This window comes from Eublepharis macularius, chromosome 11 (assembly GCF_028583425.1).
Source record: "Eublepharis macularius isolate TG4126 chromosome 11, MPM_Emac_v1.0, whole genome shotgun sequence".
NCBI classification, from domain to species: domain Eukaryota; kingdom Metazoa; phylum Chordata; class Lepidosauria; order Squamata; family Eublepharidae; genus Eublepharis; species Eublepharis macularius.
In genome coordinates this window covers 90,620,551-90,645,761 of record NC_072800.1, presented here as the reverse complement: position 1 = coordinate 90,645,761, position 25,211 = coordinate 90,620,551, and the positions used below count along the sequence as shown (strand labels likewise).

Below are 25,211 nucleotides of genomic sequence, written 5' to 3'. Positions count from 1 at the left end.
AGTGGTTCCTTCACCTTCTTATTTATTACCTAGGAAAAGTTGACTTTCAACTTCTTTGCTTTGATCTTCTCTTACAGTTGGCATGAAACTCCCTGCTTATGTCCTTTGCTGACATCTCAGGGTGCTGCAAGGTGTCTCCTTGGTGCATGTTAATGCTGACATGGCCATAATATGCATGTGATGTTATGATGCATTCTGTTCTTCTGTTCCACATTAAGAGTTGAGACTGCAGCACTTTGTTGTGCTATCTCAGCCTTGTTTTAATGGGACGGCTAGTTTCTACAGACATTCCAAAAATTATGGAAAAGAGCAGATTTTAAATGAAAGCATACCGTGCGAAAGGCGATTCTCTTTAACAAAATGCTGCTTGGAGCAGCGCCCTGTCAAAGATTGAGGCTCCCCCATAGCGCTGGTGGCTTTTAATTCAGGGCCAAGCTAGAAGTGACGGATTACACTTGAATGGCAAATGAACAGACTCACATATATTCCTCCCTGTTCACTTGCACTCCACTTGCACTCCACTCAATCACTACGTGCCATATACTTGCCATCACTTGCCATTCAAGTGTAATTTGTCACTTCTAGCTTGGCCCTCAGTGTCTTTTCCTTCTGCGTCCCCTTCAGCCTTAGCGGCGCAGTTCAAAAAAGAGCTAAAGAACGAGGAAGCCACAGAGAGTGGGACAGCCACTCTGCACTGTGAACTGACCAAGGCCGTCGACTCTGTGGACTGGATGAAGGATCAACAGGTGCTGAAGCCCAGCGACAAATACAGAATGAGGCTGGAAGGACGCTTTGCTGAGCTCACCATCCAAGACCTGGAGTTGACAGATGCTGGAAACTACACCTGCATGTGCGGAGAGCAGAAGACCACTGCAGCTTTGAAAGTGAATGGTAATCACTGTCAGGTTCTATCGCAGGCACTGCAGTGCTGTACGGCAGCACGCTTGACTTGGACTCCAGGCAGCCACCAGGGATATTGCAGTGCCTTGCTCCGTGGCAGGAGGGGGGGGGTATACCTCACCCTTGCTCCCTCTCAACCCACTCGCAGACCTGCTCAACCTGGCTGACTCCCAGCTGCCTCCTCCTGCTTCCAGCTCGTTGTTCCTTCCCTTCTTCAGCCCCTCCACTCTTCCTCCATCTCTCTTGCTCTCCCCCTCCACTCCTAAACAACCCACTCTCTCCTGTGGGTGGACTTCCCTTATATCTCTTCACTCATTCCCAGCTCCACCTGCCAGCCATGCCCCCCAGTCCTCTAGCCTCGGCCCTGGCTGTCTTAGGCAGCAACACCTGGGGTTACTCTGCTGGCTGCTCTTGGCAGCTACACCTGTGCCTCCTTCACTGGCTGCCAGGCTTCCTTTGCTGATTGCCTCAGGCAGCCCTACCTGAGGTTGCGCGGTTCCCAGCCTTTCCTTTCCAGCCTTCTCTAGCCTGCCTGCTGGTTGAGGTGTGGCCTGGTGTTGTCTTTGCTGTCCTTCAGCTACTGCTGGTGAGTTTGCTGGTGATCTTGCTGTCTGGTCATCTCTGATGCCTGTGCCCTCTCCCTCCTGGCTTGGGTTCCTATTCTCCCACCAGAGGATGGGGCTGGCTGGCTTCCCCCTGCCCTGTCTGACTCTCTGGGGCTTGGGTGTTTCTTTCCTTTCCTCTGTTGCTGGGCATGGCAGGGTCTTGGTGTCTGTCTGGACAGCTGAGCGGTGGTTGTCTAACTGTCTCCCCTCCCCTTTTCCTGTTAAGTCTGGGAGCAGAGCCTCAGACCCTGGAAAATCACATTTTCATCCATAATCAAGCCTGTTCTCAGGCAAGCTGAACCAAATTCTACGTGCTGGTTCTCCTGTCTGTGTGGACCTGTTGGCTGGAGCTTGGGTTTCTTTTCTTTTTTTCCTGCAGTCCTTCCATCTCTTGATACCTACAACAGGGCACACATTTCCCTGCAAAATGCCCTTTGTTTTATGCTTATTTTCCTTTCTCTATCATAACTGTACCCCCTTGCTTTAGGGACAACTCATGTGCTGCTATACTTTATATTAGCATCCCCTCCCTGAATTTCGTTGCCATGTTTGCATTCCCAGTAACTTTCCTGTATGACAATCCGTCCACTCTCTCTCCAGATCTTTCAGTCCTGTAACCCTTTCTCTCTGTCCATATTGCCTTCTTCAGCCCTGCCTGTTTTTTTCCAAGAAGAGCTCAAAAACACAGAGGTTACAGAGGGCGAGACGGCCACATTGCATTGCAGGTTGAGCAAGGCGGCCCAAGTGGAATGGCAGAAAGGGATCAGGGCTATCAAGCCAGGTGACAAATTCCAAATAAAGCAGGAGGGCCCATGTGCTGAGCTGCTGATCCGTGACTTGGATGCGACAGACTCGGGGGACTACACTTGTGTTTGTGGAGGACAGAAAACGACAGCGACCCTGACCGTGAATGGTAAAAAAAAGATGCAGTGTGTACTTTGAGCTGAACTGGGCATTCCTAGAATTGTCTTTCAGGTTCCCCTCTGAAATTAAATACAGCAACGCACTTTCTAATATTGCATATCACCGCATGCCTGATTTTCCTTTTAAATACCATTTGTGCATTCATTTTGCACTTGCAATAAGAGAATTTACCTCTTCAATGAATATTTCCCCTGATCATTTATAAACTTACAGGCTCGTAAATGTTGGAAGGCCTTATGATACCTTACAATACTTTTATCTGATCCCCTCAGGAACAAATTATGCAATTATCACGCATTGCGCTTCCAGGATCCTGAAATCTTAATATAGTTATTATGGTTGGAGTTGGTTTTGCATAGAGAAAGTGTGTGTGTGTGTGGGGGGGCTGCTTTAGGAATGAACTTCCTTCAAGGCTGGTTGCTTTAGGAAAGAGAGGGACGTTAAAGAAATCCATACTGTGATAGGAAAAGCCTAAATGAGCGTTCTGACAAGCCTTCTGTCTAGAGGATGGAGAGAGATACGGAGAGCACCTCTTGCTCTCGTGGAAGTTAGCAAGAGCGTGAAGAAGGGAAGAGAAGGAGGGCATCTGAAAGGAAGCAAGTCTCTGAGATTAGTAGTCTGGGTAAACAAAAAGATAGCAGCAGAAAGATGTAGAGGAATCTGATATGTTCACCTTATTAGCTTCTCTGCTCCCTTTGGTTTATTAGTGTACTTAGGGTTAAAGTCCAGTGGGCAGGGACATGGGTGGTGCCATCAGGTGACGGTATTACATCACTTCTGGGGAAAACCTGGTAGTGACTAGAGATGGGCACAAACTGGAAAAAAACCGAACCATGTGGTTCGTGGTTCGTCAAATTTCACAAACCATGAACTTTCACGAACCTGCCCCTGGTTCGCGAACCGGTTCGTGAAAACGGCACTTCCGGGCCAGCAGAAGGTTACTTCCAGGTCAGCAGAAGGTCTGCAGGAAGTCCATCCCCTGTTGCCTAGGAAACTGATTGATTTGCACCAGGCTGTCTTCAGTCATGAACCAAAAACTGAACCAAACGAACCAGCCTAAAAGTTCATAGCAGTTCGTCAGAAATGGGCTCTGATGAACCGTGGTTCGCAAACCATGAACCAGCCTAGTTCGTGCTTAATTTTTGTTCGTATTTTGGTTCGTGCCCATCTAGGAATCGCCAGAAAATCTATGGTAAAACCATAGCATTTCTGGTGATTCCTACAGAGACATGATGCCACTTCTGGGTTTTCTCCAAAAGCGATGTAAGGCCCAAGGGTGACTTTTAATTCCCCCCCCCACTGGCTGTTGAAGTGCCAGTGGACAACAGGGGTTGGAGGTGGGAGAATGGCTATGGAAAGAACTCATTCAACCTAGGTTTGCTGTCTGAAATGCTGTTTTGTGGACACTCAAGTTAGTGAAAGCAGGTTCCATTTTCTGGAACATAGTGGCAGGCAGGGCTTTTTTTTTAGCGGGAATGAGGTGGAATGGCGTTCTGGCACCTCTTGAAAATGGTTACATGGCTGGTGGTCCCGGGCCCTGATCTCCAGACAGAGAGGAGTTTAAATTGCCCTCTGCACCACTGCAGAGGGCAATCTAAACCCCCCTCTGTCTGGAGATCAGGGGGCGGGGCCACCGGCCATGTGACCATTTTCGCTGAGGGCGATTTAAACTTTAAAAAACTCCCCCCTTGTTCCAGCTGACCCAAAGGGATGTCCTTGTGCGGTCCTGATTTCCACCATGGAGTTCCACCACTCCTTTTCCCAGAAAAAAAGCCCTGGTGGCAGGCCTCAAAATACCATTGTCAAGTCCCATCTTTCCCCCTGCAGTAGGACTGATCACTTGTTCCCGGTTAGGATTGTTGTAGCATCAGGATTTGTTCGTTCCCCAATTGATTTATAAATGTGGATTAGAGCGTATAACAAGCAGAAAACAGAGACCCAGGTTGAAATCTCCATTCAGCCAAGGAAGCTACTCCCCCTTAGAGCAACCTGCCATCACTGCAGGTTTTTCCTTGAAGCGATGCTATCATACATGCAATGATGCCTCCCCACCACATCAGGGTAATTATGGAAAGTTAATATATTTTTGGTTGTTGTGGGTTTTCCGGGCAGTATAGCCGTGGTCTTGGCATTGTCGTTCCTGACGTTTCGCCAGCAGCTGTGATTGGCATCTTCAGAGGTGTAGCACCAAAAGACCGAGATCTCGGTCTTTTGGTGCTACACCTCTGAAGATGCCAGTCACAGCTGCTGTCGGAACATCAGGACGACAATGCCAAGACCACGGCTATACTGCCCGGAAAACCCACAACAACCATCGTTCTCCGGCCATGAAAGCCTTCGACAATACATTAATATATTTTTCATTATAGTTTTTAGAAGTTAACGATGTGTAGAAAATGTTCCTTCTTCCCTTTGTGAGATGGGCCATTAGTTTTGATTTACTTCAGGAAAGGATTCATATTTTCAATGAACCTTGACCTAATCTCTTAATTTTGTCACTATTTCTATTGTGTAACATCTTTGGAAATTACCAAGTAGATTTTTTTTAAATTTCAAAATTCATAAATAAGCTCTCCTCCTATGGTCAGTGCTCAAAGTGACAAGGAAAAGGTCTTTTCTAGCCTCCCAACGATTGCATTCAAAGCGTTAGACTCTTGTTAGATGCGTTACCATTTTTTGAATTGGTATTTGTTGCAATTTACTGAGGTGGGAAAGAGAGAGAACGGAACCAGCAAAATAAGGAGGCATGAAAGCGAGGCCTAGGCCAAGATCTCAACTGTTAATAATAACAAGAATAATAACATTGGGTTTATATACCGCCTTCATGACAATCACCCTGTGAGGTGGGTAGGGCTGAGAGAGTTCTGAAAGGGCTGTGGCTGACCCAAGGTCACCCAGCTGGCTCCGAGCAGAGGAGTGGGGAATCAAACCTGGCTCTCCAGATTAGAGTCCTGCCGCTCTTAAGTGACTGACCCAAGGTCACCCAGCTGGCTTCAAGCGGAGGAGTGGGGAATCAAACCAGGCTCTCCAGATTAGAGTCCTGCCGCTCTTAAGTGACTGACCCAAGGTCACCCAGCTGGCTTCAAGCGGAGGAGTGGGGAATCAAACCCGGCTCTCCAGATTAGAGTCCTGCCGCTCTTAAGTGACTGACCCAAGGTCACCCAGCTGGCTTCAAGTGGAGGAGTGGGGAATCAAACCCGGCTCTCCAGATTAGAGTCCTGCCGCTCTTAAGTGACTGACCCAAGGTCACCCAGCTGGCTTCAAGTGGAGGAGTGGGGAATCAAACCTGGCTCTCCAGATTAGAGTCCTGCCGCTCTTAAGTGACTGACCCAAGGTCACCCAGCTGGCTTCAAGCGGAGGAGTGGGGAATCAAACCCGGCTCTCCAGATTAAAGTCCTGCCACTCTTAAGTGACTGACCCAAGGTCACCCAGCTGGCTTCAAGTGGAGGAGTGGGGAATCAAACCTGGCTCTCCAGATTAGAGTCCTGCCGCTCTTAACCACCGCACCAAACTGGCTCTTAAGGATCTTTAATGCAGTTCCTGAACTTTGCAGCCTGACTGAATGGGTTTGTTGTGTGTGTGTTTTTTTTTAAAGACATAGTGGATCAAGCCCTAAATAAATTTTCCTGGTCGTATAGATAATCCACCATTCATAATTGCTTACTAAGTAAAGAACAGTTGATGGTTCCCACTGTCTTAATTTTGATGCACTTGTGTCGCATATTGCATTCATTCTGCAGTCCTGCCTATACTTTTCACCAAGCCCTTGAAGGATGAAGAAGCTACAGAGGGCAAGAATGCCACTCTGCGTTGTGTATTGAACAAAGCCTCTGCTGCCGTTGAGTGGAAGAAAGGACACAAGGCCCTTAAGCCGGGCAACAAATACAAAATGAGGCGCGAAGGTGCCCTTGCTGAGTTGGTTATCCAAGCCCTCGAACCAGCAGATTCTGGAAGTTACAGCTGTGTTTGTGGAGGCCAACAGACCATGGCATCTTTGGAAGTCAAGGGTAAAAAAAAATACATCCATAGTTCTGTTTGCTGTGCTGCTTTGGATAGATTTCCATGCCTTTTTCCGTCTTGTGAATCCTGTTGCACCCTTGGCCCATCACAACATAGAGCTAATGTTCTCCGAATTAACAGACAGAACTGGAGATCCTTTATTCTTTAGAGTATCTTATTCATTTTCACTGAGTGCACAAATTTCACAAGGCTGTGATAGTTTTAAACTCTGCTGTCTCAGAGGGTTTGAAATCAGAATTAACTGAAGGGTTATAATTCTCATTCCATTGTAAAAACTTCTTTAGCTTGTCTTTAAGTGTGCTTAGCCAGGGAGCTTAGAAATTCCTAGAAAAATCTGAAGTGATAGCAAAGATAATGACACAGGATATATTCTTTTTTTTTTTTACTGGGGAAAAAACTCCAGTAAGGGCTAAACCTCTCCCCTACCAGCCAATTTAAATACACGTCTTGAAAAAAAGTCTAAAGAAAAAGCGATTCTTCCTCCAAATATTCTTGGGTAGAGAATCCTACTTCAATCACATGAATGTTAAGCTCAGGAGGTGCTCAGAAAAGTGTCTTCCTTTAGTATACTGGAGTTAAGATGTCCCACATGTTGTCTTGACTGCCTCTATTCATGCAAAGCTGCACTTCTGATTTAAATTCCCACATCCCTTTTCCTTGGGCTTCATTCCTGCCTGGGGAACGAATTTTTAGGGAGTTTTTAGAAAGTAATGTTTTCCTCAGTAAGTCTTTTGTAGGTAAAGGTAGAGGTTGTCTCCTGTGTAAGCACCGAGTCATTACTGACTCATGGAGGGATGTCGCATCATGACGTTTTCTTGGCAGGCTTTTTACGGGGTGGTTTGCCATTGCCTTCCCCAGTTGTCTACACTTTACCCCCAGGAAACTGGGTACTCATTTTACCGACCTCAGAAGGATGGAAGGCTGAGTCAACCTTGAGCCTGCTGCTTGAACCCGGCTTTCGCCGGGATCGAACTCAGGTCATGAGCAGAGCTTAGGCTGCAGTACTGCAGCTTACCACTCTGCGCCACGGGGCTCCTAAATCTTTTGTAGTCACTGGGAATTCAGCGGGAAGGGGTTTAGTAGGTAACGAATTTGTTTCCCTTTCTTCCCACCGTTTATTTTTGCACTCTCTCCTTATTGCCATCGTCTCAGCCCTGCCAGTGCTATTCAAAGAAGGCCTCAAGAACAGAGAGGCCATGGAAGGTACCACAGCCACTCTGCATTGTGAAATGACCAAAGCTGAGGCCGAAGTGAAGTGGAGAAAAGGAGCCCAAACCCTCAAGCCGAGCGATAAGTACCGGATGAAGCAGGAAGGGGCCAAAGCGGAGCTGCTGATCCGTGATCTCCAGGTAGAGGACACGGGAGATTATGCCTGTGTTTGTGGAGACCAGAAGACAGCAGCTGTCTTGACCGTCCATGGTAACCAAATGCTCCCCATTACAATAATGTTGCTTCAGGATATGTCTTTACCTGTGGAAATTCCTGTGTTTCTTTACTCTGGTTTATTGTTTTCCAACTTGGTTCCTTTCAATCTGTCCGTTTCCTTTTTGGTTTCTTGTTAATGTCATATTTCTACGTGTTTGTGTCTGGTGTCGGGGAGCGTCTCCCAAATTCGTCCTCAACGTTTTGGTCTATATTTTGTATCTCAGCCCTAAACATCTGTATGCGCATTATTGATCTGCAACACCAAAGTAATATCTGTGCAATGCTGGAGGAATTCAATGGTGTGCTATGGTGGGGCGCCAAGTGTTTAGGTCTTGTTGTGCTCCCATATTCATGCTTTGGCGCTTGAGTATTGACTGAGATGTGGAAGAAGAAATTCCTAGTATCAGAAAGCATGATGTCAGTATGAGAAATTCCAAATCATACCACTTTTCCCCTTTATGAATCATGGCATTCCCTGTGCTGGCCCCATCTGTTGTGCAAAGGGTCTCAGGATCTGAGCAGAAAGAAAATAGTGTGTGACTTATGGAGAATGAGTATACTGAATGAAGTCATCAGAGTCTCTCAGTAAAGGTCTTATATAGACAGCCTTGGTGTCCAAAACAGATCTGTCAGGGTGGATGATTACTTGGCACCTGCATTTGAAAGGCTGCTGGGCAGCTTGGGTGCATCACTGGTCATTAAGAGGTCATGACACAGAGCCATGGAGGACTCTCAAAAGCTCCAGTTCTTGACAATTTTTCAAAAGCTCCAGTGCAGACTATTTTACAGTTCCCTGGAGCAACACATCCTGCATCTGACAAAGACAACTGTGGTTCTTGAAAGCTTATGCTTCAATAAAGTTGGTTAGTCTTAAAGGTGCTACTGGACTCTTGCAACTACAGACTAACATGGCTAACTCTGGATCTGAAGCAACACATGACAGTTTAGAAATGTCCTTTAATACTTTATTTAATAAAAAGGTAAAGGTGCAAGCACCGAGTCATTACTGACCCATGGGGGGATGTCGCGTCACAACATTTTCTTGGCAGACTTTTTATGGAGTGGTTTGCCATTGCCTTCCCCAGTCATCTACACTTTACCCACAGGAAACTGGGTACTCATTTTACCAACCTCATTTGGACGGAAGGCTGAGTCAACCTTGAGTCGGCTATCTGAACCCGGCTTCTGCCAGGATCGAACTCAGGTCCTGACTTGGGCTGCAATACTGCAGCTTACCTCTCTGCGCCACGGGGCTCTTTACACTTTATTTAATATTACTTGTGATTTGAGCCATGCTGTCTTGAATGCTGCTGTTCTGGGCGTGCCTCTTGGTCGCATCCTGCTTCCATCCTTTTCATATACTTGACTCTTGTCCAAAAGGCCATCAAGATATGAAACTTGCTTGTACTGAGTTCAGACCGTTGGTCTATCGGGTCAATATTGCTTACTTTGACTAGCAGCAGCTCTCCAGGTCACACGTCAACATCTTTCACATCACTTATTGTGGGACCCTTTTAACTGGAGATGCTGAGGGTTGAATCTGGAACCTTCTGCATGCAAAGCTGATGCTTTGCCCCATCCCCATCCCCAAATGTTATTCCTTTAACAATATAATTAAACCAAATCTTGGATCCAGTTGCCAAGAACTGATTTTTTGATCTACCATCCATGTTTGGACTTTTTGCTCTTTTCTGCTAGGTTCATTTTTTTCCTTTGAACACTTCTTTGTTCTTCTATTGGATGAAAGTGGATGAAGAGGTCATGTTGGGCTGGTCTGCCGCACAGCATAAATTGGATACCAATGGTTGAAAAGACTTTTTGCGTGGCATGCACCAGAGCCCCTGTGCTGCTCTCATCTCATGGTATTCCACTTTACCTACCACCTTAAAGCATCCCACTCAGCTGCATCTTGGATTAGACATTAGTCGAGTGGCCAGTATTCCCTGTGAGAATTTTTTATTTGTTGCTATAGAAGATCTTAGGAACTTAAGCATCACAAATGTAGTATGTGTTAGGATACAGCTTTCAGCTCAACAGTTCAGTTGCCAACTCTGCATTTAATAATACAGAAGACACATTTTTAGCAAACAGTTCAGTTGACTCCTTATTTGGTTTGTAGTAAAGTTCAGCTTCAGTAAGGTCAGGGTTTTTTTCAGCAGGAATGCGGTGGAACGGAGTTCAAGCACCTCTTGAAAATAGTCACATGACTGGTGGCCATGGCCCCTGCTCTCCAGACAGAGGGGAGTTTAGATTACCCTCCGCGCCACACCAGCCATGTGACCATTTTTGCCAAAGGCGATTTAAACTTTTAAAAACTTCCCCCTTGTTCCAGCTGACCCAATGTGATGTCATTGTGCGGTCCTGGGAGCATGCATGCACTTTGCACACATGCATGTGGTACCAGGGGCACCACCTCCCGCCAAGAGTTGCCCCCTGTGCTGGCAACCTACTGAGTTCCACCACCTCTTTTCCCTGAAAAAAGCCCTGAGTAAAGTGATTGTTTTAAATAAGAGTTTTTATGGAAATTTTATTTATACAAATCTACAGGTTAATTTTATGACCTGGCTGTTTTTGGCAGTTCATTGACATGAGCGTTTCAAGGGTGTCTTGTTTCTATGAACAAAAGCAAGAAAGCAAATGCCAGTTTCTCTTTCCAATGGAAACATGACTGGTGAATAATCTAGTTCAACAGCTGGCCTTTCAGGCAAGTCTTAAGCCAACAGAAATCATGGCTTGGAAACTTCTTGTGTGAAAAGTGACTTCTTATTAAAGGAACACACAGATGCCACAGGCTTATAGCAAGTTGAAAAAATAGCCAACATTCCGCTAGTGTGCAATTGCCATTCAGTTATGTCAGCCAGAGAACATGGGCAAAGTAATACTAACCCAGCGCTCCAACGAGAACATTCTAGGATAGCGCAACCTGACATTGGCCCATGGCAGATGCTTCAGGGGAAGTCATGGAACAATTATGGAGTGGTGAACCATTAGCTGGTTACCCTTGAGTTCATAGAAACCTCTGAAGAATTCAAGGAGAATACAACAGCCTAGCTCTTTGAGCAGTTTGCATTCCAGGCTGAAAAATAGCTAAGATGATGGTTTCCTTGGAAAGTTTGGATGTTTGTCCAAAATAGACAACTTGAGGAAATCTACAGTTTCCAAGTGTCAGCCCTATTTTTATCTATGTGTAAATATGTTTAGGATGCATGTTCAATAGTTTGCGTTCTTCAGCTATTTTCACTCTATTCTTTGCTTCCCAACTTTTGGATCATTTCTCAGACCTTCTGATATAATTCTTTAATCTATTTCGTCAGCCAGTGGCTCATTATATCCCTCTTTATCCTTCCTTATTAAAGTTTTCCACTGAGTTCTTACTCCTGTTTATTTTTTTAAAAGCCATGTTTATTTCATTCGCTGACAGTATTTATTCCTCTTAGGGTATTTCCAATCTGTTTTTCCATGTGGTGTTTATATTTTGTTTCTGTGTTTGTTGCACACTAGTCTGTGATGCGATGTGCTTGTATCTGTTTTCTATCTGTATATCACAGCTATGCTGTGAAATGTGTGGCACATGAAATAGCTACATGTAGTAGTTAATGGCTTCAACAAACAACTGTGTTGACATTTTGATTATTTTTTGTTTTTATCCAATATACAAAACCTGACATTTAAAAAAATAATCACAATATGCCAATGTTCTCTTTTTATGTTTATGATTTTGAGTTTATTTCCAAAGTCTAAAATATCAAGGTTCTGTTGAAATTTAAAATGCAAACATTTTAAACTTTGGAACCTTGGAAAATCTGGGATTTTTTTGGCATGTTGTAGGCCACCCCTGCTCTTTCAGTAGTGTTGGAAATGCTTTATGTGTAGCTCTGTTGTTGGGAAAGAGACGACGAAGGGTGCATTCCACGAAGGGCTTCTTGCTCCAAAGCTTCCATTGATTTGAATGGAACTTGCACGGCGGCTGCTCTGGGTGGAATGCTCCCAGGTTTCAGATTAGAAGGACCGTGACTCTTTCTCTGTTGGTATTACGTCCCTCAGCTTTGCCTGCACATTTCCAAGAAGAGCTCAAAAGCTGTGAAGTGACAGAAGGTGGACTGGCTGCTCTACGTTGCAAACTAAGCAAAGCTGCTCCGGTGGAGTGGATGAAAGGTGGAAAACTGCTAAAGCCCAGTGACAAATACAAAATGAAACAAAAAGACACCGTTGCTGAGCTGACTGTACATGACGTCACTGAGGCGGATGCTGGAGATTATATGTGTGTGTGTGGAGACCAGAAGACTTCTACGTCTGTAACTGTGCTTGGTAAATATTACACATATTTTCATATGATGGTGGTGTAACTTCTCTTTTCATGGGTTCTATGGGGCTTAGGAAGCAACTTTCACACAATTTTAAGAAAGAATTTTTATTTTTTTTCTTTTAAACTTTTTAGCAATTGATAAAATACAACTTTTTTTTAAAAAAACCCTACTCATGTGCAAATATACAGAAAACTTTAAATCAACCATGTTTTTGAAAAGGTAAAACAGTTCATTATTTCATGATGTGGTGAGTCCTCTTTCATTAATTCGAAGCAACTGTATCCCAGGCTTCTGTCTTCTTGTTGGGGAATTATAGTCCTGCAAAAATAATACAATCCCAGTAACACCAACCAAACACAATACACAAACGCCACTTTAAATCATATTGTTTACATACAACATTTGATTACCTTAATCAAGGTGATAAGAGCGTATAAATTATTAAGCAATCAGCAGCCTGCCTCTAGCTTCTGACTCCACCCCACTGGGCTAAACCAATTAACCTCTTAGGGGTTACACTGGCATGAAACTAAAATGTCATTATTACATTAAGATGTGGCCAAACAAACCACCTTTCCAGAGTAGATTTCCGCTTGTGGTGATATCACACTAAGGTTGTCTTTTCTCACAGTATGTCACTACAGCAGTGAATTTTTTTTTTACTTTATTTAGGGGCCAAAAATTTAGAGATCTCCCCTACCCTGTACTGGGCTGGGTGATATACCCTCTTTTGAATCCAAGACTTCCACTGGCTGTGACTTGTTGAAACAGGGTGGGGTGACTGTGTGTGATACCTGCTGTGCTGAGGAAGGTGTGTGTGTGCTTGATAAGCACGTGGGAATGGTCCTTCTGATGGATGTGTTGCTGTTACCGATGTAATGCTGGAAAAGAGACAGTTATGGTAGATCCACTAGGAGCATACAGTCTCACTTGCTTGAATAGTAACTAAGCTACTGACCGTTTTGGAGAATGCACACTAGAAATGGGCACGAACCGGGAAAATACCAAACATGCAGTTCATGGTTCATTGCATTTCATGAACTTTCACGAACCTGCCCTGGTTCGCAAACCAGTTTGTTTGGTTCGTGAAAACATCACTTCTGGGGCAACAGAAAGCCTCCTTTAAGACCCCAAGCCGAAATTAAGAGTACGTGTAAGCTTTCCTGCCTCCTCACTAATATAATGGCTTTAAAATTAGATATTGGTGTTTTTTTTTTTTTGCCAAGCTTCTCAGATAGATAGCCATAATCAGGGCTTTTTTTCAGTGGAAACACAGTGGAACGCCCCCTGATCTCCAGACAGAAATCAGTTCCCCTGGAGGAAATGGTCATTTTGTAAGGGGACCCGTGTGTTTCTCTCTCATATTTCCCTCTTGAGAGTTCCACCACCTCTTTTCCCAGAAAAAAAGCCCTGGCCATAATATAAATAATAATGTTGCTGCTGGATGAGAGCATCTTCCTGGAGTCGTTCAGCTGTGGTGGCCTTTGAACTGTAACATGCTCTTTGTGATCTTCAGCCCTCCCTCCACGTTTCAAGAAAGAGCTGAAGAACCAGGAGGCTGCAGAGGGTGGGACAGCTAACCTGCAGTGTGAGCTGACCAAGGCTGCCGGTCCAGTGGAGTGGAGGAAGGGCAATCAGGTGCTCAAGCCAAGTGACAAATACGAAATGAAGCTGGAGGGCAGACTTGCCGAGCTTGTCGTTCACAGTTTGGAACTGGCCGATGCTGGAGATTACAGCTGCACATTTGGGGACTGGAAGACCTCGGCCTCCTTGACAGTGAATGGTACATTTACGGAAGCTGTTTTCTGTTTTTCATGGGTAGTTATAAAGCAAGTAAGTTCAGAAGAACTTCCTTCCAAAATGGTGGAAGGAATGGACTGTGCCATGTCACTTAATGCTAGCACAGACTTCGAAGACTCGGGGGGGGGCAGTTTAGAGTATGTGATGGCTAGACAGGGTTACTACCTGACCTTTCCTTGGTCCACTCCTGCAGCTGCCCCCTTGTTACCAGAACACTATTCTTTTTTCAGGTCGCTTTCCTTTTCTCTTTCTTTCTCTCTTCCTCTGCCCAACACACAAGCTGAACATGCTTTCTACAATCTTTTTCCATCCTAGCTTAGACAGATAGCTGGAAGCTTTTACTTTGACTTTCCTATCGAGTACAGAGTTCTCTAGCAATAAAGAACTTCTATTTCATTTCTAAGTAACAAGCCAATGTGAACTTATTCCTCAAGCAGTCAGTCTGTAGAATTCCGCCGTGCAGACACTCTACCATGCTTTCAAAAACCTTATAGACTGAGTACAGTTTCTACCCTTTCAGGGCTCAAAAGAAGAACTCAAACATTTAGAAATCAGGGTCAAACCGCACAAGAAAAAATACACTTAAATTACCCTCGAATTACCCTCAAATACACTCCAATTACAAAATTCACTTGAATGACCAGAGTAATTCGAGTGTATTTTGTCTCGTGTGGTCAGACCCTCAGACTAACAAGAGTTTGGTTTGCACATGGGTTTGTACATGTGTTGGTTGGGTTTGCACATGGTTTGCACATGTGTTGATTTTGGCCAAATGCAACTCTGCAAAATGGGTGTTCTGGCATATTGTCACCCCCAGGATACTCTTTCCGTAGTTGATCTATTTGTCATCTCCCATCTATTCCTTGTTGTAATATTTGCCCCATTATATAATAGTTATATTGTATGCAATTTTGTTTGCTGGATCACCTTAGAAGAGAGTTGTGGAGGAATAGCTTTAAAAATCAGGGGCTCTCTCTGCCCTTGATAAAAAAGGTTGCGGTTTGGGATAGGAAGGGAGAGTTCATGAAATATAGTATGAAAATCCAGTTCCTTCCAGATCTGTGCCAGGTACTTAGGACTGGCCAGCGGCTATTGCTCACATGTTCTATTCCTTCTAAACCTCTCAGCCCTCCCTGCCCTCTTCAAGAAAGGCGTGGAGAACAAAGAGGCTTCAGAAGGAGAGAGTGTGGCTTTCCGGTGCGAGCTGACAAAGGCTTCTCCGGTGGAGTGGAAGAAGAAGCACAAGACGCTCAAGCCAAGTGACAAATATGAAATGAGGCAGGAAGGAACAGTTTTGGAACTTGTGATCCACAGTCTAGAACTTAAAGACGCCGGAGACTATTCCTGCCTGTGCGGTGACCAAAAGACAATGGCAGCTCTCGCCGTCCATGGTAAATCAGAACGTCCTGTGTTAAATGTCTGGTCCGGAAAGCCCGAGTTTCCCCCTCTGCTTGGTTCCACAGTTTGAAGTCAGATTCTCTGCTGTGTAGTTGTGCCTGATTTCCCTCAAACTCTTTGGGAATTCCAGTGTTTTATTTCAGCGCTGCTGTTTCTGCTCTCGTTCCATAGCAGTGTTTTTTAGTCTTTGGATTCCTTGAAAGCTTAACAAGGGTTCCTTAGGGAGAAGATCTTTATTTTCAAACTGGAAGACAGCTTGTCGTCCAATACCACGTTCCTCTAAATGTTGTGTGTTCCAGGCCATACTTGGTGGTCATTTGGGATGTCAGTAACACCCCAAGAGTCTTGTTCAGTACCTAGCCTAGTACAGGCTAGAGAATGTCTCCCAAATCCTTTGCAACATGCAAGGTTTCTGTAGCAGACAATGTAGAAAGGGTCCTTGAAAGGCTGGTAGAATGACAACTGAGGTTCTAGGGCACTGAAGGACCCCATTGCTTTTTTTGGGATGGAGCTAGAAACGGTCCGATCAGTACAGACGAATATTTTTGTGGTTGAAGTCCATGCCTGTCGCCGAAAAAGGCAATGTTAAAAAGGAAGCATAGTGATGCATGAATTCCGTGCACATCTACAGCACGCAACATTGCTGAGAGTGTTTGCTCCTTCCTTATTCCTCAGCCCTCCCCGTGCGTTTCAAAGAAGAATTAAAAAGCGTTCAAGCCACAGAAGGTGAGGCAGCCAGCCTATACTGTGAGCTGAGCAAGGCGGCTCCAGCGCAGTGGAAGAAGGGCAGCAAGTTGCTGAGACCCAGTGGGAAGTATAAAATGAGCCAGAAGGACACCGAGTTAGAGCTGGTGGTACAAAACCTAGAAGAGGAGGATTCTGGTGAATATACCTGTGTGTGTGGCGACCAGCAGACCACAGCTACCTTGGCAGTACATGGTAATAGCAAATATCTCATTATAAGTGGATTGTTTTCTACCATCCCTTTTCTGTTGTGTGTTGTGTAGTGTGTTTGTTTTTAAGGACTGTCTGTTTGCACCCATGTGTGTGTCATGTGCCATCAAGTTGCCTCCGACTTATGGCGACCCTATGAATGAAAGACCTCCAAAACGTCCTATCATTAGCACACTTGCTCAGGTTGGACCCATGAAGTCATCTTATACTGAATTAGACCCTTGGTCCATCAAAGTCACTGTTGCCTACTCAAACTGACAGTGGTCTCAGGCTAAAGTAGTTCACATCACCTGCAACCTGAACTTTGCTGGAGATGCCAAGGATTGAACCTGAGACCTTCCGCAAGCCAAACAGAATGCTTTACCACTGAGCCACGCCCCCTCCTCTCCTGTTGCATGTTTCAGAGATTTTAAGTTGTTTGTCTAATGTCTTTTGGGTCAAAACTTTCCTCGGCCCAGTATCTGCTGTGAGGGTGAGAGCGAATAGGTGCTGCAGATTCTGGGTGATATCTATAAGAAACTCACTTCCCCGGCTGGTCCATATCAGCCAACTCCACCCCCCTTCCCACTCTCCTGGTATTTTATTCCGAGTCATCCGCTGTGTTCCTGTCCTTGTGATGTCATTTTAGCATCCAGCAAAATACCTGTGGATCTTGTGTGTGTTGTTAAATGTGTACGTAACCAAGATTCATCCTGGAATGCCTGTAGACGTTCCCCAGGATCATGGATGTACCTTGCAGTATTTTCACCCTTGAATGGTGTACACGTGTCCTTGGTCCCGCAAGGCTACCACGACATCCAGGAATTCAAAGAGGGCTCCAAATCCAGGCAATATCACCCTGGGCGTAGATGTGAGAAGGCTCAACAAGACATTTGAATGTGGTTCAGCATGCTCTTCCGGCATGTTCAGAAAGCAGATCCCTTCTGTTCTACTTGGGAAGCCTCAAGAGGTTGTGTCAGAACACCTAGTCAACCTGAGTGGATGTCTCTGCTCCATGTCTGTGCACTAATATTTGTCAGGCTGTGGATGACAGGATATGGTAGACAGGGCTCTGTACCATTGCAACAAGAAATCCAAGCTCTTGGGTAAATGGTTTGTATTCAGAACTCCAACCTTTTCCATATATGTGTCCATAGAATACTCAGAGGCAAAAAAAGCATCTGGCAATACACAGTTCCTTGATAGGAGTAGCAACTTGAAGAAAGTACACACTCTAAATACCCACTCATTTCCCCGTCTCCTGCCTAGACCACAGATTAGGGTAGAAGCTGGTCTGGGAACGCAGGGAAGTAAGTTACAATAGCGCAGACATCACAAGGTCACTTCGGTGAGCCTCAAAGAAAGAACAGATAACACAGCTGTGTTCCCAGGCTGCTGAAGAAACGAAAGTTACGGTTGGAGCATCTGTAAAATGATATCAAGCTACAGCAATGGTTCAATAAAGAGAGCAATGGAATGGCTGTAGGGGTACAGACGTGACAATATTCTTTGCCTGTTGCATCCTTCAGTTCTGCCCGCCCTCTTCAAAGAGGACCTGAAGTGCGTGGATGCCACAGAAGGGGCAACAGCCGTTCTGTACTGTGAGCTGACTAAGGCTGCTCCCGTCGAGTGGATGAAGGGGCAATGTTTGCTTAAAGCAAGTGAGAAATACAAAATGAGCCAGGAAGACTCGGTCGTTAAGCTGGAGATTCGAGAGGTGGACCTGGCAGATGCTGCCGAATATTCCTGCGTCTGTGGAGATCAGAAGACAACAGCTTTCTTGTCTGTGCAGGGTAAAGAAAATGAAATATGTGGTCTCCTAACAGTCCTGTTGTCTGCACCGATCTGTAGCTGGCTTGTGAGCATTTGGCATTGTAATGTTTATAGTTTCTGTGGTGGTGTGTCTTTGTTGCCTGTTGCACATGGCCTGTCACGATGTCTCCAGTGAAAACTCTGTTGAAATAAATTGCAGGATGCCAGTTCATTTTGGTGGTGTTTCCACAAGATATGTTCTCTGGTAAAAAATGTCTGGTGTGTCTTCTCCTTGGTTCTGGTAGTTCAGATGTGGACAATTATCGGCACCCTGCCTTTAAAACCCTTAAAAAACCCACTAATTTACTAAAATGTTTGGTTTTGTCACATTGTGCTGTACCTGTTGGCTCCTGCAAGCGATCCTGTGTTACTTTTAAATGCAGCGTTTCCATTCTGTAATCCTCAGCTTTGCCTGCTCGATTTAAAAGCAACCTGAAGAATGAGGAAGCCACAGAAGGTGGCAGTGCCACACTGCGCTGTGAGTTGACCAAAGTCGCAGCTGTGCAGTGGAAGAAGGAGCACCACGTGCTCCAAGCGAGCAGAAAGTATGTCATGAGACAGGACGGTGTCAGTGTCGAGCTGTCGATCCACGAACTGGAGATTCAAGATATGGGAGATTACACCTGTGTGTGCGGAGACCAACAAACCACAGCCTCTTTGGCCGTAAATGGTAAAATATGCCTTATAAAAAAGTGCATCATCACCTGCCATAAAATTTGCTGATTTTATTTTACTTATAATTTTCCTTTACAACTGTGGTGGTCAACCTCTTTGGCGAATGTACAGTCAAGTCCCAGACCCAGTGTGAGCTGGCAATATGCTAGCAGCTGTATTTTTTAAAGAATATTTTTATGCCACCTCTTCAGTCCTGCTTGAGGTAGTTTACAATAAAAGTTATGTCACAATATTAAAAAAGAAGACATCAGACATAAGCAGCATGAAAACTATCTATAGAACAGAAGCAGAACATTAAAAAGCTAGTAAGATAAAACGTCTGGGTAAAAAGATACATTTTGGCCCGGTACATAAAAGAAAGTAAAGTGGGCAGCAGGGCCTCTTCCACATGGCGAACTTAACACGGGGCTTTCTGCGTATTCAGCCCATGAGGATTGGATCCACTTTATTCATCAGTTCTTACCTCATACTGCTTAGATTCTTTAATTCTACACTTCAAGGGAGTCAAACCGAAGTGTTGTTTGTTTTTTAATTCTGCACTAGAAAAATGCCCCGATTCTGCTATGTGCTTTGAGGATTCAGCAATTTTCTCAGTCCCTTGACTAAGTTTCCTTAGTTAATTGCAGAGGAAACTTACAAGGGTTTTTTTTTGGTCTTTTTTAATGGCTCCAACTTTGCAATATTGCTATTTAAATTTTTTTTAAAAAAACAGATTGGTTGCTGTTTAACCAATCAGGATACAAGAGAATCAAGGGGAGGGCAAAAGACAAGGACTGGGCATGACCTCGCACTGCAGAAAGCATTCTGCATTTCAAAAAAGACCTGGTTTGACTTCAGGAAAAAACAACAACAACATCATGGTATGTGTGGAGGGAGAAAAGCTGTAGAAAATCCGGGGAAACGTTGATTCTGTGGAATGAAAAAAGTCTAGGGAACAGTTTGGAGACTGAATCAGGATATTTTGACTGTGTGTGCAGAAGTCTGGAAAGAAATCAATGCAGTATAGGGCCAGAATTGATGAAAAAGCCCAGTGCAGAGAAGACCTAGGGAAGCCTCAAAGGGGAAGGATTCCAGAGGCGAGGTGCCACCACAGAAAATGCCCTGCCTGTGATCTCCTGCCTCACTTCTACTAATATGGGGACAGAGATCAGGGCTTGAGCGGCTGATCTCTCAGTCCTCTGTAAGGCAGTCCCACATAAAGTATGTTACAATAATTTAATTTGGATGTGATTAGAGCATGGATCACTGAGGCCAGAACATATTTTTTGAGGAACAGTCGTAGCTGGTGATGATGAACCAACCTGAGCTGAGAAAAACTATGTGCCACAGAGGAGACCTGGGCCTTGTAGGGGCTTCCTTATAGCCTTCTTTAGTGTATATAGCTATAGTTTTTAACAGGGCCTTCTTAGACAAAATTAAAAATCGGACATAACCATCTCCAAAGATACCAAAGACCTAATCCAATGGGTCTGTTTATATTGGGTGGCCTTGCGAATGAGAGCTTTTTTCTGAGTCCTACCAACCCACTCCTAGCTTTGTCCCTAATGTCTATTTTGACATTAGACCTAAAGTTTGGTTCTTATCTGAAAAAAACCCTAAACCGATCTCTCCAGCTGACTGTGAGCTCTCGTCAGGCAATTCCCGGCCCAATCTGTGACCCCTGATCTTTCTCCCTCAGTATCAAGAAGTCTGAAGATCTTTTGTTCTCCCAGCACCCTGGTTCCTAAGAGCTATCGCCACCATTTCGGTCAGGTTCAGACTTCTGTGCCCTTTTCATGCATTGCCTTTGCTTTCTACCCCTCAGCTCTTCCTCCGTTTTTCAAGGAAGAATTAAAAGATGCGCAAGTTCCGGAAGAGGGCACCGTCACCCTGCGCTGTGAATTGAGCAAAGATGCGCCAGTGATGTGGAAGAAAGGGCCCAGCCTGCTTAAAGCAGGTGATAAGTACACAATGATGCAGCCGGGAAGGATTGCAGAGCTGGCTGTCCATCATGTAGAAATGCAGGATGCAGGAGAATACACCTGTGTGTGCGGGGACCAGAAGACAACGGCTGTCTTAACTGTGCATGGTAAAAAAAAACCCCTCAAAAAGATCATCTCGGTTAGATCCATTTCTAGTGTAACTTTTGAAATTTCAGTTTCATACAGTACCTTGTTATCTCATTCCTTTAAAAACCAGTGTCACTGAATTTTTTATTTATATATTTATTGCCTAGCTTGTTTATATGTTTTAAATTTTTTTAATATTTAGTTGCCCTCCCTTTCATTCTCCCTGTTCAACTGAGAGCCAGTTTGGTGTAGTGGTTAAGAGCGTGGGACTCTAATCTGGAGAGCCGGGTTTGATTCCCCACTCCTCCACTTGAATCCAGCAGGGTGACCTTGGCTCAGTCACTTAAGACTGGCAGGACTCTAATCTGGAGAACCGGGTTTGATTCCCCACTCCTCCACTTGAAGCCAGCTGGGTGACCTTGGGTCAGTCATGGCTTCTCGGAGCTCTCTCAGCCCCACCCACCTCACAGGGTGATTGTTGTGAGGATAATAATAATACACTTTGTAAACCACCCTGAGTGGGCATTAAGTTGTCCTGAAGGACAGTATATAAATCGAATGTTGTTATTATTATTTCTTAATTCTCTCTAGGACCAGAACAAGCCCAGCTGTGCCTCTTTCATTACTCCCAATGCCTACTTAACTTAATGAAACCATTCCAAAATAAAATTGGGTGTGACCTTGAAGTCCAAAACTTTAATCTTTCATAAATTCAGAATGCTCTTCATCAATATCTCTAATTTTGAACACAGCACTAGAAGGCGGATCAAAAAATCCACATAAAATGGCCATGTACAGATGAGGGGGGACATTTTCCTGCAAGCCCAGGGGAAACCTCCGATTTCCATCAAAATCCCAAACATTAAAAAGTTGGGAGTGGGGGGCTTACAGAATTCCCAAACCAGAGAAGTGTTGTCTGCTTAAGCACAGATAACAGAAATGAAACATTTCTCACAATGCTATGGTGGGTCAAGGTGAAGGTTTCTGGTGGTTGAGGGAAAAAAGAAGGGGGAGGCAGAGACTGCGGCACCCTCCCCTTTCCACCCCACAGGCCCCTGCTTGTTGTATCTATTGTTGAAATATTTCATAGAGGTTCTTTTTCCCAAATACAATACCAAAGAGAAAAAACGTGAAAAGACGTTTCTGTAACTCAAGCTTATTCTACCATGTTGTTTTTATTCTTCATTTGAATTTCTTTCATGGCTCCACCCCAAATAATATAAATACAACAACAACAACAACAACAATATTCGACTTATGTACCGCCCTTCAGGACAACTTAATGCCCACTCAGAGTGGTTTACAAAGTATGTTACCATTATCCCCACAACAAAACACCCCGTGAGGTGGGTGGGGCTGAGAGCGGAACTACAAGTGACAAAAGGCACAGGTTGGACGCTTGTCAGCTTCCCTCAAGTTTTGATGGGAAATGTAGGCATCCTAGTCTTGCAGCTTGGCTCTCCGACTACTGTCCCATGGACTTTTCGTCACTTGTCCAACATTCCTCCAAGCTGCCTACATTTCCCATCAAAACTTGAGGGAAGCTGACAAGTGTCCAACCTGTGCCTTTTGTCACTTGTAGTTCCACTCTGAGGGCCAAGCTACACATGATGAATGACACTTGAACGGCAAGTGGATTGATTGGAGGGCAAGTGAACAGGGAGAAATACACTTGCTGTTCAAGTGTCATTCGTCATGTGTAGCTTGGCCCTGAGAGAGTTCCAGAGAACTGTGACTAGCTCAAGGCCACCCAGCTGGCTTCAAGTGGAGGAGTGGGGAATCAAACCCAGCTCTCCAGATTAGAGTCCTGCCGCACTTAAGTGACTGAGCCAAGGCCACCCAGCTGGCTTCAAGCGGAGGAGTGGGGAATCAAACCCGGCTCTCCAGATTAGAATCCTGCCGCTCTTAAGTGATTGACCCAAGGTCACCCAGCTGGCTTCAAGCGGAGGAGTGGGGAATCAAACCCGGCTCTCCAGATTAGAGTCCCGCGCTCTTAACCACTACACCAAACTGGCTCTCACCCAAGCAGCTGCTTGGGGTGGCACAGTGAGGGGGGGGGGATGCATGCCAGGGGCTTGTTAGGCCTCCAGCCAACCATAGCAGAGAAGAATGACATCACATCCTGGACCTGTGCTCCCAGCGGCTGGATCCAAGCTAAGCCCTTGCGGCAGTTCCGCATCGTGGCTGCTGGCGGTACAGGGCCAGGAGGGAACTAATATGCCTTGCGTAGGTAGGGTGAGAAAAGACCTTGAAGCTGGCACAGGAGTGTTGCCTCTATAAATGCTAATGCTCCCTCTGTTGTGTGTGGTCTCAGCCATTCCTGCCCGTTTCAAAGAAGAACTGAGGAACCAAGAGGTCACCGAAGGTGAAGCTGCCGTGCTCCGGTGTCAACTAACCAAGCTGGCCCCAGTTGGCTGGAGAAAAGGAGAACTGGTTCTCAGGCAGTGTGAGAAATACAGAATGAGGCAGGAAGGCGTCGTTTCTGAGCTGGTGATCCATAATCCAGATGAAAAAGATGCAGGGCAGTATACCTGTGTTTGTGGAGACCAGCAGACCTCGGCCACCTTAAAAGTCAACGGTAAAGAATACTTGAAAAACGTGTGTCTTTTACGGGGTCCTTCTGAAGTAACAATTTTTGGGGGGAACTCCTGCATTTGTCTTTCCTGAATCCCTCTCACTGATCCTTCCATCGTCTTACTCAGCTACTTTCCCCATCTTGCTGATTTCATCTGCCCTAAGACGACAACCTTGCGTTCTCAGTATCTCTCGCCCAGGAGATACTTCCTTGAGCACCTTCCATTCTTACGTGTCATGTAAACGTTACCTTCTGGTGATGTATTTCTGGTTGCAATGTGTTTGTTACTAATGAGATCAGAGTTAAGAGTCCCTTTGCACGCACCTTACGTCTGCTTTTATGTGTGTTGGATTTTAACCTAACATAGGGTGGATTTGTTTCCTTCGTCCTCTTCTAATGAAATAATGACTTCTGCCGTCACCAAGTGGATGGGAATGCAGAGGAACTCGGTGGTCTAAAGTAAACCACTTTGTGACAGAGCACGAATGGGAAACCACTGCCACTAAGATAGCAGTCAAGCACTCTTATGTGGCTATACTAGTTAACCACAGTTTGAAGGATGAATGATATGAAGCGCGTTGAGTGAAACCTAACTGCATATCTTTCTGCCAGCTGACATCGTGAGAATTGCCTTGCCAGATCAAACTAAGGATTTCGTAGTCAAACATTCTGACGGTGGCTCGTCAGGTGGCTTGTAAGAAGCCCACAAGCAGCTCATGGAAGCGATGGTCTTTCCGTACTCTACCTGTACCTGGAATTCAGAGTTATAGTGCCTCTGTGCATGGCGATTCTTTTTTTAAAGCTATCATGGTTAATAGCTGCTGGTAGACCTATCCTCTGCGAATTTGTATCAAAGCCACTCGGTGGCCTCTTGTTTCCGAGCGCTTCCTCCTCCTTTGTTCCTTCCATTGTCATCTACACCCCATCTCAAAATTTTCCTCCAAGCGGTAACTCTCTGCATTTGAATTCTCTATCGCGCCCTCCAGCCTTGCCTGCCATTTTCAAAGAAGAGATGCATGCCCAAGAAGCCACAGAAGGTGAAACAGTCACTTTGCGCTGTGAGTTGACAAAGCCCAGTGCCTCAGTGCAGTGGAAGAGGGAGCATAAAGTCCTCCGACCTGGCGATAAGTGCCTCATTAGGCAGGAAGGTCCGCTTGTTGAGTTGGTGATACCGAATGTGGATCTGAAGGATGCCGGAGAATATACCTGTGTTTGTGGAGACCACAAGACGACAGCCACCTTAGCAGTCCATGGTAAAATCACGTTGTGCAGACAACATGAATTGAGCATAGATCCTCGCTTATTGCCACCTGTTGTTTGAACGTAAACACCATTGTTCCATCTCATATCGCTCTGAGATAGATGTTATGTCGTCCTATTTCCGTTATCTGTCTTTGTGTTCCATTCCATTTCCGACGTCCCTCATTTGTTGAGAAACTGCATGCGGAGATCACTTTATGTCAGTCTGTCAGTCTGTCTCCTTTTGTGGTCATACACCAGTGCCTGCTTGAGGTCAATGGAAGTTGGTCCATTTAAATTCAGTAGGCACAGGGGCAGAGACCATTTGTACAAATTCCCACCTCGTTTTCCTGCTTCTCACCGCTTCCTCCATACACTTCCCTTCCTATCACAACTGGCAAAGCTAAATTGTACATTTATTTTGTGTTCTGCAGCCCTCCCGCCGCAATTCAAAACAGAATTGAAGGACCTGGGAGCTACTGAAGCTGGGACAGCCACACTGCGCTGTGAGCTCACCAAGGGTGCTCCAGTGGAATGGATGAAGGATGAA

General features: G+C 45.2%; 1 protein-coding gene across 4 annotated transcripts in view; it reads left to right on the top strand.

The window, feature by feature from the left end:
- OBSCN (obscurin, cytoskeletal calmodulin and titin-interacting RhoGEF) overlaps positions 1-25,211 on the top strand; it is a 293,495-nt gene that overhangs the window by 95,224 nt on the left and 173,060 nt on the right. Inside the window, exons 34-39 of one of the 4 annotated variants that reach the window (XM_054991178.1) lie at positions 625-891; positions 2,155-2,418; positions 6,170-6,436; positions 7,602-7,868; positions 11,919-12,182; positions 13,698-13,964. The exons of 2 other annotated variants lie outside the window; for them this stretch is intronic. In XM_054991178.1, the coding sequence (XP_054847153.1) occupies positions 625-891; positions 2,155-2,418; positions 6,170-6,436; positions 7,602-7,868; positions 11,919-12,182; positions 13,698-13,964 (1,596 nt within the window). The remainder of the gene's footprint in view (positions 1-624; positions 892-2,154; positions 2,419-6,169; positions 6,437-7,601; positions 7,869-11,918; positions 12,183-13,697; positions 13,965-25,211) is intronic. One more of the 4 variants, XM_054991179.1, reaches the window with a different exon arrangement.